This window comes from Pseudophryne corroboree, chromosome 5, assembly GCF_028390025.1.
Source record: "Pseudophryne corroboree isolate aPseCor3 chromosome 5, aPseCor3.hap2, whole genome shotgun sequence".
NCBI classification, from domain to species: domain Eukaryota; kingdom Metazoa; phylum Chordata; class Amphibia; order Anura; family Myobatrachidae; genus Pseudophryne; species Pseudophryne corroboree.
In genome coordinates, this window is record NC_086448.1 from 324,960,986 (window position 1) to 324,977,432 (window position 16,447).

Genomic DNA, 16,447 nt, shown 5'->3' on the forward strand with positions numbered 1-16,447 from the left:
AAGAAGCTCTGTGCTACCAAGTCACAGCATTGATTGACTAGAAGGGCTATTTAATGTGCAGGGAGGCTAGGTGTAGGTGGACACATCTGTGTTACACTGTATTTTTTTCTTTCTTCTGTTTGCTTTTTAATTAACGTGTATGATCTGAAATGTAGAATGTATTAGTGTTCTATTTCACTGTATAAGTGTTTAAATCCATCTTTTAATTATGCTGGGATAACCTCTACCAATCTACCGCAGTTCCTAAAATCATTCATTGGTCCAGCCAAGTTCAGTATATATCTCCTGAATCACACAGGCAGGGGTGTTTTTAATTATTCTCTCTGTTCAACTTTCTATTTTCATGTACTATGAAGTTCATGGAGTCAGAGCCGAACCCTAACCAATATGATGCCCTAGGCAAGATTTTGGCTGGTGCCCCCTAGCACTACTGCTAGTTTCACCTCTGACCCTGCACCCCTTTCCCAGCACCATCACCCCTCACCCATAGCAGTGCTTATTTTGGTGTTCCCACCCCCTATATTTTAAACAGGAACAGTGCGCATATTTAACGCACAGCCCAAAAAGGTATGTGTTTTTGCTTGCAAGGGGCATAGCCACACAATAGTGCCCCCAATTCAAATTATGCCACACAGTACTGCAACTTTATTCACAATTTATCATGTGATAGTGTCCCTGATTCATGGTATATCACACAGTAGTACCATTTTACCTTATAAACGTTACTCCTCACAGTAGTGTCCCTTATACACATAACATCACACTGAATTGCTCCTAATGCACATTACACCACACCATATTGCTCTTTATTCACATTAGACCACACAGTAGTGCCATTTCTATATGTTACGCCACACAGTATAGCACCTTATACACATAATGCCACACATTAGTAAAGCATTTATACACCTAATATCACACAGTAATGCCCCTTACACATATGCCTTACATTATTAATGCCCTTATACACATAATGTCCCTTACACATAAGCCGCACATTATTAATGCCCTTATACACATAATGACACACATAGTGCCCCTTACACATTTGCTGCACATTATTAATGCATTTAAACACATGACACACTTATTGCCCCTTACACATATGCCGACCACTATTACACAACCAACCCACTCACACAAACACAGCACTCACACGGCCGCTAACACTGTGACCTCTGCTTCTGCTTGGATACAGATGTGTCCTCATAAATCTTGCCTCAGTGCACCATGCAGCAGGAGATGCCTGGCGTGAGTCAGCTGGCAACTCTGCTAACGGCAAGTGCCTATTTTTGATGAAAACGCATCTTATTTGCATTGCTATGTGGCTAGGATGCACAAGCAGATTCTGCTAATTAAAATGATATGCTACATGCCTATATACTGTGTGCGACTGTGGCTGTATCTGCATACAAAATGCTACACACAGAATATAGGCATGCAGCATATCAGTTTAATCAGCAGAAGCAGCTTGTGCCCCTAGGCATGCCAAATGCCCTAGGCAGTTGCCTAGTTTGTCTATGCCTAGGGCCGGCTCTGCATGGAGTCAGGGCAGAATACAAATATATGAGCCAGGCAAGCATAGGAAGTATACGGGAGACTGGACTAGCAATGACTTTTGTTACCCTTAGAAGATCAGTAAAACAACACAGCACAGGGAAGTGCTAAGTTTTTAGGCTCAAATTTTGCTTTCAGGAGTTTTATACAAGCAGTGTTACTTTTTTTTTTCTCGTGCGATCTGTACAAGTCAAAATTCATTGCACAGAAATGTGTTGGGTTCAGTGATCCTCAGTGCTGCTTAGCGTTTTCTTTGTGTTTGCGCAGTGGGTCAGTATGCAATGGATGTAGGTTTTAAAAACACTCAATGGGGCAGATGTATTAACATGGAGAAGGCATTAGGAAGTGATAAACCAGTGATAAATGCAAGGTGATAAACGCACCAGCCAATCAGCTCCAATATGTAAATTAACAGTTAGGAGCTGATTGGCTGGCGCGTTTATCACCTTTCATTGAGTTTGAAAATGTTTTCAAAAGCTATGTTCTTATTGCCTTCTTCTGCAGGTAACCACAGCAACAACTTGTGCCTTTCTCATAGTGAAAGTAATATTATCTAAGGTAAGATTGTATTATAGTAATATGTATAATCGAATAGTTTCATCATATCACAATATAAATTGTTCACTGCCCTGATTTTTGTTTCCTAGCTGTTTTCCCAAGGTGCTTTTGGCTATGTTCTTCCTATCATGTCCTTTATCTTGGCCTGGATAGAAGTGTGGTTCCTAGATTTTAAGGTTTTACCACATGAAGCAGAAGAAGAAAATCGTAAGTTGCCGTCTGAACAATTACTTGTTTTACTCATTGTATATACAGTATTGCATTTAATTAACTGGTAAACAGTGTTACTTAGATTTGCACAGGAGTGAACTTAGCCTATATGTTTGGCAAAGTACACTAATAATGTTATTGTGGATTAAACACAGTAAGGTCATAGTAGCAGAATAATTATGTATAAGATTGTTCAGTTGCCACATGTTTGAACAGGGGAACATTTGCACCTCCACATTAGTATGTATTTATTAAACAGCAATATAATTTCAGCATATCTTTCTTAGGTTTTCATTTTAAGTTGAAATTTGAAGTATAGTTTTCTTTACTATTTTCTTTTATTCTGTACAATAAGCACCTTTGTCCGGCCATTTCGCTGAAGGTGTTGGGTCTTTAGCAACACAAATTGGTGGCTTGAGGGTGATTTATATCAGACCAAATAGATAAAGGAAAAATTAAGAAAATAATTATTTCACAGTTTAGTATCTAGGGTACCGCTGAAGTATGGTATTTGCGTGATGCAGCTGATCTCCATTATGAAATGCAATTTAAAACACTTGTGACATACAAGGTCCCTTATTCAGGCCATGGACCAGGGGTGTACAACATATTTGAACACAGGTGCTAAAGGCTTCAACTGATATGATGCTGACATTCTCCTATCTTTGAACATATTTCTTTTATGTCTACTAGGGGGCACAGAAGTAATCACGCTGGGTTGGGTGAGAAAGCGAGCAGGCAACAAAGGGTTACATTTTTGTAACCAGCATGCCTCTGTCTCAGCCTGCCAGCTTTTTCTTTGGTGTCGGCAGGAGCAGGCACCACTAGCTGGGACTGTTTAAACAGTAATCCAATTACAATTTTATTTATTCTATTGGAGCAGCAGTACAGGCATCCATAGGATGGCTATACAGCTGCACCAGCGACTGTGTAGGTGACTTCTGTCACGGGACTCATTGGCAACACACTCTTTCTGAGCCCGCAGCCACGACCAGAGCTGGGAAGGTAAGAGACCGGCTCCCTGCGTGGAGACAGCAGAGGGGCAGGTGTGGTGGTTGCCCAGTATTCTGCGTTTCCCACTGGACCACCAGGGCATATGCAGCAGGTATGTGTGGAGTCCCAGGTAGTAGTGTTTGCGCCTGAGGGGGAGGTAAGACGAGTCTGTAGCCCCTCCCCAGCCTCTGAGTTTGCTTGAAACTCAGTTGCCTGCCTACCTCAGGGTATATCTACCTCCGTCTCTCTTGTTGGCTTACAGGGCTAATTGGATAGCCCCAGGGGAATCTGCAGCTAATAGGATATGGCTCATAATCTTTATTGGTTGGATACTAATGAGTTTTTTGATAATTCTAGCCATTTATTGACATGATTTAACATACTGGGATGCTTTTATGTAAATGACTGTAGTTTGGGGGCATACTAATCTGAAATCCTTATTCGTTATAAAATTCCATGGGAATTGAGATCCAAAAAGAACTTTGAGTCACATTTCTACATATGCTCTTTAGCCTTGCATATAAAGCTTTGCTAAAATCGGGCCTAAGATCCCTCTATCTCGTGCCATAGTGACCAGTCTACCATGGTGCACCATGTTGTCGTTCATTCGTAATTCCTCTATATTAAGTATGCAAGAAAGTTTTATAAAGATTCAAATAAAGTAGCAGATTATTAGCAAACAGTAGCAAAGAGCATTAAGACTAGTCAGCGTTGCTCAATGTACTGACAAATCACAGATAAGACAGCCTGTTTAAACTAAGGGTTCCACCTAGAAACCAAAATAGTATTGAAAACTAGTGATGAGCGGGTTCGGTTTCCGAGAAACCGAACCCCCCCGAACTTCACCCTTTTTAGACGGGTCCGAGCCATACTCGGATTCTCCCGTATGGCTCGGTTAACCCGAGCGCGCCCGAACGTCATCATCCCGCTGTCGGATTCTCGCGAGATTCGGATTCTATATAAGCAGCCGCGCGTCGCCGCCATTTTCCACACATGCATTGAGATTGATAGGGAGAGGACGTGGCTGGCGTCCTCTTCGTTTATATACTAGTTATATACTACACAGTTGATCTGATTGCTTAGCTTATTGTGGGGAGGATTGGGGAGCAGCTGTTAGGAGGAGTACAGTGCAGAGTTTTGCTAATAGTGACCACCAGTTTTTTATCCGTTCTCTGCGTGAAAAAAACGCTCCATACCATATCTGTGCTCAGTGTGCAGTGCTGCATGATATATCTGTGCTGAGTGCTCACACTGCTTAATTCAATTGTGGGGACTGGGGAGCAGCTATAGCAGGAGTACAGTGCACAGTTTTGCTGACAGTGACCACCAGTATACGTTTGTCTGCCTGAAAAACACTCCTGTGGTGTCTTTTTTTTTTAATACTATAAACGCAGTCTGCTGACAGTGTCCACCAGGTCCATTATACTGTATATAGCAGTACGGTAGGCCACTGCTGTACCTACCTCTGTGTCGTCACTCGTCGTCCATAAGTATACGAAGTATCCATCCATCTACATTGTATACCTGTGGTGTCTTATTTTTATACTATAAACGCAGTCTGCTGACAGTGTCCACCAGGTCCATTATACTGTATATAGCAGTACGGTAGGCCACTGCTGTACCTACCTCTGTGTCGTCACTCGTCATCCATAAGTATACTATCCATCCATCTACATTGTATACCTGTGGTGTCTTTTTTTTTTATATACTATAAACGCAGTCTGCTGACAGTGTCCACCAGGTCCATTATACTGTATATAGCAGTACGGTAGGCCACTGCTGTACCTACCTCCTGTGTTGTCACTCGTCGTCCATAAGTATACTAAGTATCCATCCATCTACATTGTATACCTGTGGTGTCTTTTTTACTTTATACTATAAACGCAGTCTGCTGACAGTGTCCACCAGGTCCATTATACTGTATATAGCAGTACGGTAGGCCACTGCTGTACCTACCTCTGTGTCGTCACTCGTCGTCCATAAGTATACTAAGTATCCATCCATCTACATTGTATACCTGTGGTGTCTTATTTTTATACTATAAACGCAGTCTGCTGACAGTGTCCACCAGGTCCATTATACTGTATATAGCAGTACGGTAGGCCACTGCTGTACCTACCTCTGTGTCGTCACTCGTCGTCCATAAGTATACGAAGTATCCATCCATCTACATTGTATACCTGTGGTGTCTTTTTTTTCTTTATACTATAAACGCAGTCTGCTGACAGTGTCCACCAGGTCCATTATACTGTATATAGCAGTACGGTAGGCCACTGCTGTACCTACCTCTGTGTCGTCACTCGTCGTCCATAAGTATACTAGTATCCATCCATCTACATTGTATACCTGTGGTGCCTTTTAGTTGTGCGCATTAAAATATGGAGAACAAAAATGTGGAGGTTAAAAAAATAGGGAAAGATCAAGATCCACTTCCACCTCGTGCTGAAGCTGCTGCCACTAGTCATGGCCGAGACGATGAAATGCCATCAACGTCGTCTGCCAAGGCCGATGCCCAATGTCATAGTACAGAGCATGTAAAATCCAAAACACAAAAGATCAGTAAAATGACCCAAAAATCAAAATTAAAAGCGTCTGAGGAGAAGCGTAAACTTGCCAATATGCCATTTACGACACGGAGTGGCAAGGAACGGCTGAGGCCCTGGCCTATGTTCATGGCTAGTGGTTCAGCTTCACATGAGGATGGAAGCACTCATCCTCTCGCTAGAAAAAAGAAAAGACTTAAGCTGGCAAAAGCACAGCAAAGAACTGTGCATTCTTCGAAATCACAAATCCCCAAGGAGAGTCTAATTGTGTCGGTTGCGATGCCTGACCTTCCCAACACTGGACGGGAAGAGCTTGCGCCTTCCACCATTTGCACGCCCCCTGCAAGTGCTGGAAGGAGCACCCGCAGTCCAGTTCCTGATAGTCAAATTGAAGATGTCAGTGTTGAAGTACACCAGGATGAGGATATGGGTGTTGCTGGCGCTGGGGAGGAAATTGACAAGGAGGATTCTGATGGTGAGGTGGTTTGTTTAAGTCAGGCACCCGGGGAGACGCCTGTTGTCCGTGGGAGGAATATGGCCATTGACATGCCTGGTCAAAATACAAAAAAAATCAGCTCTTCGTGTGGAATTATTTCAACACAAATGCGGACAACAGGTGTCAAGCCGTGTGTTGCCTTTGTCAAGCTGTAATAAGTAGGGGTAAGGACGTTAACCACCTCAGAACATCCTCCCTTATACGTCACCTGCAGCGCATTCATCATAAGTCAGTGACAAGTTTAAAAACTTTGGGCGACAGCGGAAGCAGTCCACTGACCAGTAAATCCCTTCCTCTTGTAACCAAGCTCCTGCAAACCACACCACCAAGTCCCTCAGTGTCAATTTCCTCCTTACCCAGGAAAGCCAATAGTCCTGCAGGCCATGTCACTGGCAAGTCTGACGAGTCCTCTCCTGCCTGGGATTCCTTCGATGCATCCTTGAGTGTAACGCCTACTGCTGCTGGCGCTGCTGCTGTTGTTGCTGCTGCTGGGAATCGATCGTCATCCCAGAGGGGAAGTCGGAAGACCACTTGTACTACTTCCAGTAAGCAATTGACTGTCCAACAGTCCTTTGCGAGGAAGATGAAATATCACAGCAGTCATCCTGCTGCAAAGCGGATAACTGAGGCTTTGGCAGCCTGGGCGGTGAGAAACGTGGTTCCGGTATCCATCATTAATTCAGAGCCAACTATAGACTTGATTGAGGTACTGTGTCCCCGGTACCAAATACCATCTAGGTTCCATTTCTCTAGGCAGGCGATACCGAAAATGTACACAGACCTCAGAAAAAGACTCACCAGTGTCCTAAAAAATGCAGTTGTACCCAATGTCCACTTAACCACGGACATGTGGACAAGTGGAGCAGGGCAGACTCAGGACTATATGACTGTGACAGCCCACTGGGTAGATGTATTGCCTCCCGCTGCAAGAACAGCAGCGGCAGCACCAGTAGCAGCATCTCGCAAACGCCAAATCGTTCCTTGGCAGGCTACGCTTTGTATCACCGCTTTCCAGAATACGCACACAGCTGAAAACCTCTTACGGCATCTGAGGAAGATCATCGCAGAATGGCTTACCCCAGAGGTTCCCAAACTGTGTGCCGTGGCTCCCTGGAGTGCCTCGGGACACTTGCAGGGGTGCCCTGGGTTGGTGGTCCAAGACCAATTCAAATTATTCATGGTCAATATAATAGGCAAAACCAGTGCTGGTGGCTGCCAGTCATAACATATGTGGCCAAACAGAAGCAAATCTTGTCCCTCACCACACAACTTACCCTAAGGATGACATATAAACGCGATCTACTTAATGTAATATTTATTTCTAAATTTCTCAATAAGAAATTTTTGGCCTAGGGGTGCCGTGAAAAAAATTCTGATATTCTAGGGTGCCATGATTCAAAAAAGTTTGGAAACCACTGGCTTACCCCAATTGGACTCTCCTGGGGATTTGTGACATCGGACAACGCCAGCAATATTGTGCGTGCATAACATCTGGGCAAATTCCAGCACGTCCCATGTTTTGCACATACCTTGAATTTGGTGGTGCAGAATTATTTAAAAAACGACAGGGGCGTGCAAGAGATGCTGTCGGTGGCCCGAAGAATTGCGGGCCACTTTCGGCGTTCAGGCACCGCGTACAGAAGACTGGAGCACCACCAAACACACCTGAACCTGCCCTGCCATCATCTGAAGCAGGAGGTGGTAATGAGGTGGAATTCAACCCTCTATATACTTCAGAGGATGGAGGAGCAGCAAAAGGCCATTCAAGCCTATACATCTGGCCACGATATAGGCAAAGGAGGTGGAATGCACCTGTCTCAAGCGCAGTGGAGAATGATTTCAAAGTTGTGCAAGGTTCTGCAACCCTTTGAACTTGCCACACGTGAAGTCAGTTCAGACACTGCCAGCCTGAGTCAGGTCATTCCTCTCATCAGGCTTTTGCAGAAGAAGCTGGAGACATTGAAGGAGGAGCTAAAACAGAGCGATTCCGCTAGGCATGTGGGACTTGTGGATGGAGCCCTTCATTCGCTTAACCAGGATTCACGGGTGGTCAATCTGTTGAAATCAGAGCACTACATTTTGGCCACCGTGCTCGATCCTAGATTTAAAACCTACATTGTATCTCTCTTTCTGGCAGACACAAGTCTGCAGGGGTTCAAAGACCTGCTGGTGAGAAAATTGTCAAGTCAAGCGGAACGTGACCCGTCAACAGCTCCTCCTTCACATTCTCCCGCAACTGGGGGTGCGAGGAAAAGGCTAAGAATTCCGAGCCCACCCGCTGGCGGTGATGCAGGGCAGTCTGGAGCGAGTGCTGACATTTGGTCCGAACTGAAGGACCTGCCAACGATTACTGACATGTCGGCTACTGTCACTGCATATGATTCTCTCACCATTGAAAGAATGGTGGAGGATTATATGAGTGACCGCATCCAAGTAGGCATGTCAGACAGTCCGTACGTATACTGGCAGGAAAAAGAGGCAATTTGGAGGCCCTTGCAGAAACTGGCTTTATTCTACCTAAGTTGCCCACCCTCCAGTGTGTACTCCGAAAGAGTGTTTAGTGCAGCCGCTCACCTTGTCAGCAATCGGCGTACGAGGTTACTTCCAGAAAATGTGGAGAAGATGATGTTCATTAAAATGAATTATAATCAATTCCTCCGTGGAGACATTCACCAGCAGCAATTGCCTCCAGAAAGTACACGGGGACCTGAGATGGTGGATCCCAGTGGGGACGAATTAATAATCTGTGAGGAGGGGGATGTACACAGTGAAAGGGGTGATGAATCGGACGATGAGGAGGAGGTGGACATCTTGCCTCTGTAGAGCCAGTTTGTGCAAGGAGAGATTGATTGCTTCTTTTTTGGTGGGGGCCCAAACCAACCAGTCATTTCAGTCACAGTCGTGTGGCAGACCCTGTCACTGAAATGATGGGTTCGTTAAAGTGTGCATGTCCTGTTTATACAACATAAGGGTGGGTGGGAGGGCCCAAGGACAATTCCATCTTGCACCTCTTTTTTCTTTCATTTTTCTTTGCATCATGTGCTGTTTGGGGAGTATTTTTTTGAAGGGCCATCCGTCTGACACTGCAGTGCCACTCCTAGATGGGCCAGGTGTTTGTGTCGGCCACTTGGGTCGCTTAGCTTAGTCACACAGCTACCTCATTGCGCCTCTTTTTTTCTTTGCATCTTGTGCTGTTTGGGGAGTATTTTTTTGAAGGGCCATCCTGCGTGACACTGCAGTCCCACTCCTAGATGGGCCAGGTGTTTGTGTCGGCCACTTGTGTCGCTTAGCTTAGTCACACAGCGACCTTGGTGCGCCTCTTTTTTTCTTTGCATCATGTGCTGTTTGGGGAGTATTTTTTTGAAGGGCCATCCTGTCTGACACTGCAGTGCCACTCCTAGATGGGCCAGGTGTTTGTGTCGGCCACTTGGGTCGCTTAGCTTAGTCACACAGCTACCTCATTGCGCCTCTTTTTTTCTTTGCATCATGTGCTGTTTGGGGACAATTTTTTTGAAGGGCCATCCTGTCTGACACTGCAGTGCCACTCCTAGATGGGCCAGGTGTTTGTGTCGGCCACTTGGGTCGCTTAGCTTAGTCACACAGCTACCTCATTGCACCTCTTTTTTTTCTTTGCATCATGTGCTGTTTGGGGACAATTTTTTTGAAGGGCCATCCTGTCTGACACTGCAGTGCCACTCCTAGATGGGCCAGGTGTTTGTGTCGGCCACTTGGGTCGCTTAGCTTAGCCATCCAGCGACCTCGGTGCAAATTTTAGGACTAAAAATAATATTGTGAGATGTGAGGTGTTCAGAATAGACTGAAAATGAGTTGGAAATTATGGTTATTGAGGTTAATAATACTATGGGATCAAAATAACCCCCAAATTCTATGATTTAAGCTGTTTTTTAGGGTTTTTTGAAAAAAACACCCGAATTCAAAACACACCCGAATCCGACAAAAAAATTTCGGTGAGGTTTTGCCAAAACGCGTCCGAACCCAAAACACGGCCGCGGAACCGAACCCAAAACCAAAATACAAAACCCGAAAAATTTCCGGTGCACATCACTATAATGAAAACAAAAGTAAATTGGTTTAACACTTGTTGCTGTATCTTAGGTATAGGGGGATAGATACGAAAAAAACTAAAGAATAAAATAGGTTTAACACTTGGTGCTAAATCTATTTGCTTTTGTAGTAAACATTGCTGTCTATCCAACAATGTGGATAAATATGGAAAACCGTTTTACGTATAAGACAGTGGGTATGCAGTCAGAATGTCAACCTACATGATGTTAACATAGTTAAAATGTCAACTTCATAAATGTCGAGACCTGGAAAATGTTGACATGATCAGAATTTTGACATTACCATTAGCCATTGTGTTAGGGTTAGGCTTAGTTTAAGGTGTTAGCGATAGACTTGCCTTAAAAACAGTGCTGACATTATGAACATGTCGACATGTTCAATGGCGACCCACAGCAATATGCAGAACCCAAGACAGTGATTTGTGACAAACGGGACAGACAACAGTTTACAACAAGAGGATTTTCCACTTTTAGCTGAATTATCAGTCTCATGGACCGACCGTAACGATGATTAGTTAATGTTATTTGTTAGGTTTTAGCTCATGTTCTGCTACTTTTTTATGAATATTCTGCTACTTGTTTGAGTGTGACAGGGTGTCATTGAGGGAGTACACTCTATTTCAGGCCTGGCCAACCTGTGGCTCTCCAGATGTTGTGAAACTACACATCCCAGCATGCCCTTGTACTGTTCTTGCATTCCTTAATAGCAAAACTGTGGCAAAGCATGATGGTACTTGTAGTGTTACAACAGCTGGAGAGCCACAGGTTGGCCAGGCCTGCTCTATTTCGTCACTATTGAATATGAGTCGTGCTGAGAGCAAAGGTAACTAAGGACATTCCGGCCTATATGGAAAGGCCAGGAGCAAAGAATAATGGTGGTCATTCCGAGTTGTTCGCTCATTGCCGATTTTCGCTATGCTGCGATTTGTTGCTAAATGCGCATGGTACACAGAGCGCATGTGCTTAGTTATTTAACTAAAAACTTAGCAGTTTTGCTGTTGATCCTGCGGCGCTTTTCAGTCGCACTGCTGATCAGTGAGTGATTGACAGGAAAGGGGCGTTTCTGGGTGGTAACTGAGCATTTTCCGGGAGTGTGCTAAAAAACGCAGGCGTGTCAGGGAAAACCGCGGGAAGTGTCTGGAGAAACGGGGGAGTGGCTGGCCGAACGCAGGGCGTGTTTGTGACGTCAAACCAGGAACTAAACGGACCGAGCTGATCGCAATCTAGGAGTAGGTCTGGAGCTACTCAGAAACTGCAAGAAAATATTTAGTAGCAATTCTGCTACTCTTTCGTTCGCTATTCTGCTAAGCTAAGATACACTCCCAGAGGGCGGCGGCCTAGCGTTTGCAATGCTGCTAAAAGCAGCTAGCGAGCGAACAACTCGGAATGAGGGCCCATATTCTAAGATCGACTGGAGATGCAATTGGGACCACCCTCTCAGAGAAATGCTTTTATTATATCTGGTACCATAGTCTTAAAGTTACAACCTTACTAAGGCTAAAGTCCTTTTAATTATTACTCTTAGGCGCTACATTTTTTAGCTCGTTTGGATAGCTTGCACTGGTGTTAGTAGGCACTAGTTAGTAGGTATGCTTTTGTCAAGCAAACCCAAAACTATAATAATTTATTGTATATAAAATGTTTTTTTTTACCCAGAACTGTATCCTTTTGTATAAGATCATAATATATAGTTTTTTTTTTTTTTACATTTATCTCTGAGCAGAAACATTTTGTTTATTGCTGATGTAGAGTATGTGTCTTGGAGATGTGAGATTCTCTAGAGTGTTTGCTTGTCACCCAAAGGAATGCTCCTGCTACCTGTTGTACAAACACATCTAATGCCAACTCCTTGCACTCTCACTCCATTTAATAATTGCATCACAGAAGCTTATGCTCCTCTAAAGCCCAGGATGTCATTTGTGTAATGCCTTTGCTTCTGTCATTACATACATAAGAATCCTGATTTTTGTTATCCAGTCAGCTTTTAAGTAAGCCCCCACAAAGCCAAAAAGTCTCTTTAAAAACACCAAAAGAAATATTTGTTTTACAATGTGTTATAAACAAAAGTAACAATAGCAGTTATTTGCCATTTTATGTCAACGTGTTGGCATCAATTTATAAGCAGTGAATGTTACTCTATAGATTATGTTACTGTGTTGGGAGTGAATGAAATCCATCCAAAATATGGCCCTCATTCTGAGTTGTTCGCTTGCTAGCTGCTTTTAGCAGCCATGCAAACGCTAAGCCGCTGCCTTCTGTGAGTGTATCTTAGCTTAGCAGAAGTGCGAACGAAAGGATCGCAGAGCAGCACCAAAATATTTTCGAGCAGTTTCTGAGTAGCTCCAGACCTACTCATAGCTTGCGATCACTTCAGACTGTTTAGTTCCTGTTTTGACGACACGAACATGCCCTGCGTTCGTCCAGCCACGCCTGCGTTTCCCCAGGCACGCCCGCGTTTGTATCTGACATGCCTGCGTTTTTACACACACTCCCCGAAAACGGTCAGTTACCACCCAGAAACACCCACTTCCTGTCAATCACTCTGCGGCCAGCAGTGCGATTGAAAAGCGTCGCTAGACCTTGTGTGAAACTAGATCGGCTGTTGTGAAATTACATCGCGTGTGCGCACTGCGCCCCATACGCATGCTCAGAAGTGCTGCTTTTTTACCTAATCGCTGCGCTGTGAACGAAAACAGCTAGCGAACAACTCGGAATGACCCCCTATGTTATTTAGTAATATTGTGATGGAGAGCATAACTTATTTTATATAGGTTAGAATACCTTTTGATATTGTATTTCTATGTTTTATATGCGCGTTAAACTAAAGGATGTTTTATTTCACAGAATATGTAATTTTTTTATGAGGTAAACCTAATGTTCCTTTTAATTTTTTACGTCCTTTAAAGGTAAAATACCTGTAAATAATTCTCATATTCAGATGGTAGTTTTATATTTCATACATATTTGTATTGTATTGTATTTCAGGAAATATTTTCTCTTTATTATCAACTTTCATAGTCCTTTTAGTTAATGTTGGCATTTGCTTACAGCAGTGAGTAGAGGTAGCAGCTCCTGCAGGCAGGTGGGTGTGAGATGTTAATCTATGTAGCATTGTTTTCAGTGCAGACAATGGGTGTTAATGTAAAGCACTTACATTAGGAAAATGCAAAGACAAGTTATGGTAAAGTAACCTCACTGTTATATTATTATAGGTTTATTTCTGATCAGTATGGTACAGAAATTACTGTTGGGGCTTTACATGTTGTTTCCCTTCTGTGACCTAGATACATATGCACAGCTGTGGTATGTAACAAATACAAAGGTTGTTATTACTATTACCGGCCACACCCTGTTGTATTACAGCAGACGACTGCACAACAGCTGTCAGATGTGGCCTAAAACGGAGTGACGCTGCTAATAATCTGATCGAAACATGGATCATTGATGCATTTTACTTAGTGAGGTGGTACCACGACCACACACGACAACAGGCCACAGTGAAACCTTATATATACTGTAGCCCTGTTATGTTTACTAAATAAATAAATGTAACACAATATGTTGTAAAAGTGGTAAAAACTTTAAATGGTCCATTCTGAGTTTAGATATACTGACTTTAGATATACCCTAGGAAGGGGAACATATATTAATTTAAAATAACACTTTACACAACTGCAACATGTTATATAGTTACTAATGCAGATTTGTTCATTATTTTTTTAAATGAAAATAGTTGAATATAGGAATATATCACTAGCACAATATTGTGAATGTTACTATCATTCAAGATGAGGATAATTAGACTAACGTGCACAAGCTTTGAATATATTCGGGCAAATAACCTTGATCATGGCAGATATAAAAGATTGCTAGGGAGATAGTCTTATCAGATCATTCAAACTTTGAATTATCATGGTTTAATTAAAGATAATAATAATAATAATGATGATTTATATAGTGCTTTTCTCCCGCAGGACTCAAGGTCACTTTACAGACATAAAGAACAGAGCAAATAGTACACAGAAAACCGCACCAAAACAAAACAACCTAGAGAGCACAATAAGCATAATGCAGGGTTAGTGCAGTCATTTTGGGTATATTCCTACACAAAAAGTACCAGGCGAGGCAGCGTTCTAGGACTACCCAGGGAGGAATAGGTCACCTCTAGAAGAGATGACACAAATGATGTGGTTGCAGTGTCCTTTCGCTCGGAGTAGGGTCTTAACATAACCGTTATCTCCATGCAGGGCCGGACTGTCCATCTTGCCGTTCTGGCAAATGCCAAATGGGGTGATTGCCAGATGGGTCAGTCCGGCCAGGGCCATCGGGAGGGGCCCAAGTGGCAGCAGTGTGGATTTTGTGCCCGGCTGCCAGCTGATTACAGATGACGCACCGGGCTGACAGTCATACATAGACCACTACCATCATTTCAAATCTGGGGCCAGTCGCAAGCCAATCAGGAGCGGCCGTACTAAAGTGTAGCATAACGTGAATGGAATATAATGTGTAGCATAATGTGAATGGGCTCTACTGTTGGTGTAACATGAATATATGGCACTACTGTGTGGTGTGACATAATGTGAATAAGGGGCACTACTGAGTGACGTAATGTGAGTAAGGGACACTACTGTGTGATGTAATGTGTCTACGGGGCATAATTTGAATTGGGGTAGCAAAATGTGATGATCACAGCACTAATTGAGGGATTAGGTACAGGATGTCGGGATGCCGGTGGTCAAAAAAACCGACCCAGGAATCTTGACTTTTTTAAATGCCAATCCTAATCCAGTCTCTCCCCTTAAACCCCTCTACCCGCAGCCTAAACCTAATCCTCAATTCCTGTAGCTTTTTTTTTTTTTCTCCAAAATCTTTTTATTGAGTTTTTTTGCAGAGTATACATAAACCTCAAACAATTAACAGAAGACGTAAACACGCAGACATACACAAAAGGAGTATCAACGAGGTGGGGGATGGGAAGGGAGGGGGGTATAAAGAAAGTCGCAATATTATTATAAGTATTTATGAAATGAAATATAAAGTCTCATATAACATATATGCTAAAAGTGCATGACCAGGAAAGGATGAGCGTAAACATCTTGCAAATAGTACAACAATATCATAACATATCAATATCATAACAGCAAAGATATAACTTAATGCCCCTATCATAGAACGTTGGGAATGAGATCAGAGGTGAGAGCTCTCGACCAATCTTGTGAACCCAAGAATTGTTGAATTCGTGAGCGAGAGTCGTCATCCAAAGACAATATATACATGTCCCATTTATAATGGAAATATTTCAGAGATAATTCTTCATTGTGTAATAAAGAACGTATGTCAAAATAAAGCAATTGTAGCAATTTTGACTGTAGTTCTTGGATCGTAGGTGCAGATTTTTTGACCCAATGAATAAGGATCAATTTTTTAGCTAACGTCAAAACAGTCACAATAAATGGCAGAAATATGTGGGAAGATTTGTCTACCAACCACTGATCAAAATAAAAAAGCAAGCAAGCCATAGGTTCCAATGACAATGATATTCCCAGTACAGATTTAAAAAATAAGAATATTTTGTTCCAGAATCTGTGAATATTGGTGCATTCCCAAAAAGAGTGAATCAATTTGGCATTATGCATACCCCATTTAATACAGCTACCAGACTCAGCATCTGACATATATTTCCTCTGAGCAGGAGCTATATACGCCCTATGAATAAAGCGGAAGTGGACCTCCTGGAGATAGGCCGGCTTAAAATATTTTCTCTTACGTCCTAGAGGATGCTGGGGACTCCGTAAGGACCATGGGGATAGACGGGCTCCGCAGGAGACATGGGCACTAAGAAAGAACTTTAGGTATGGGTGTGCACTGGCTCCTCCCTCTATACCCCTCCTCCAGACCTCAGTTTATTACTGTGCCCAGAGGAGACTGGGTGCATTACAGGGAGCTCTCCTGAGTTTTCCTAAAAAAGAAAGTATTTGTTAGGTTTTTTATTTTCAGGGAACCTG

The 16,447-nt window shown here is 43.0% G+C and overlaps 1 protein-coding gene across 6 annotated transcripts in view; it reads left to right on the forward strand.

The window, feature by feature from the left end:
- STARD3NL (STARD3 N-terminal like) overlaps nucleotides 1-16,447 on the forward strand; it is a 132,153-nt gene that overhangs the window by 78,854 nt on the left and 36,852 nt on the right. For all 6 annotated transcript variants that reach the window (XM_063922523.1, XM_063922524.1, XM_063922525.1 and 3 more), the window contains 2 exons: nucleotides 2,062-2,115; nucleotides 2,205-2,322. In XM_063922523.1, coding sequence (XP_063778593.1) covers nucleotides 2,062-2,115; nucleotides 2,205-2,322 — 172 coding nt within the window. The remainder of the gene's footprint in view (nucleotides 1-2,061; nucleotides 2,116-2,204; nucleotides 2,323-16,447) is intronic.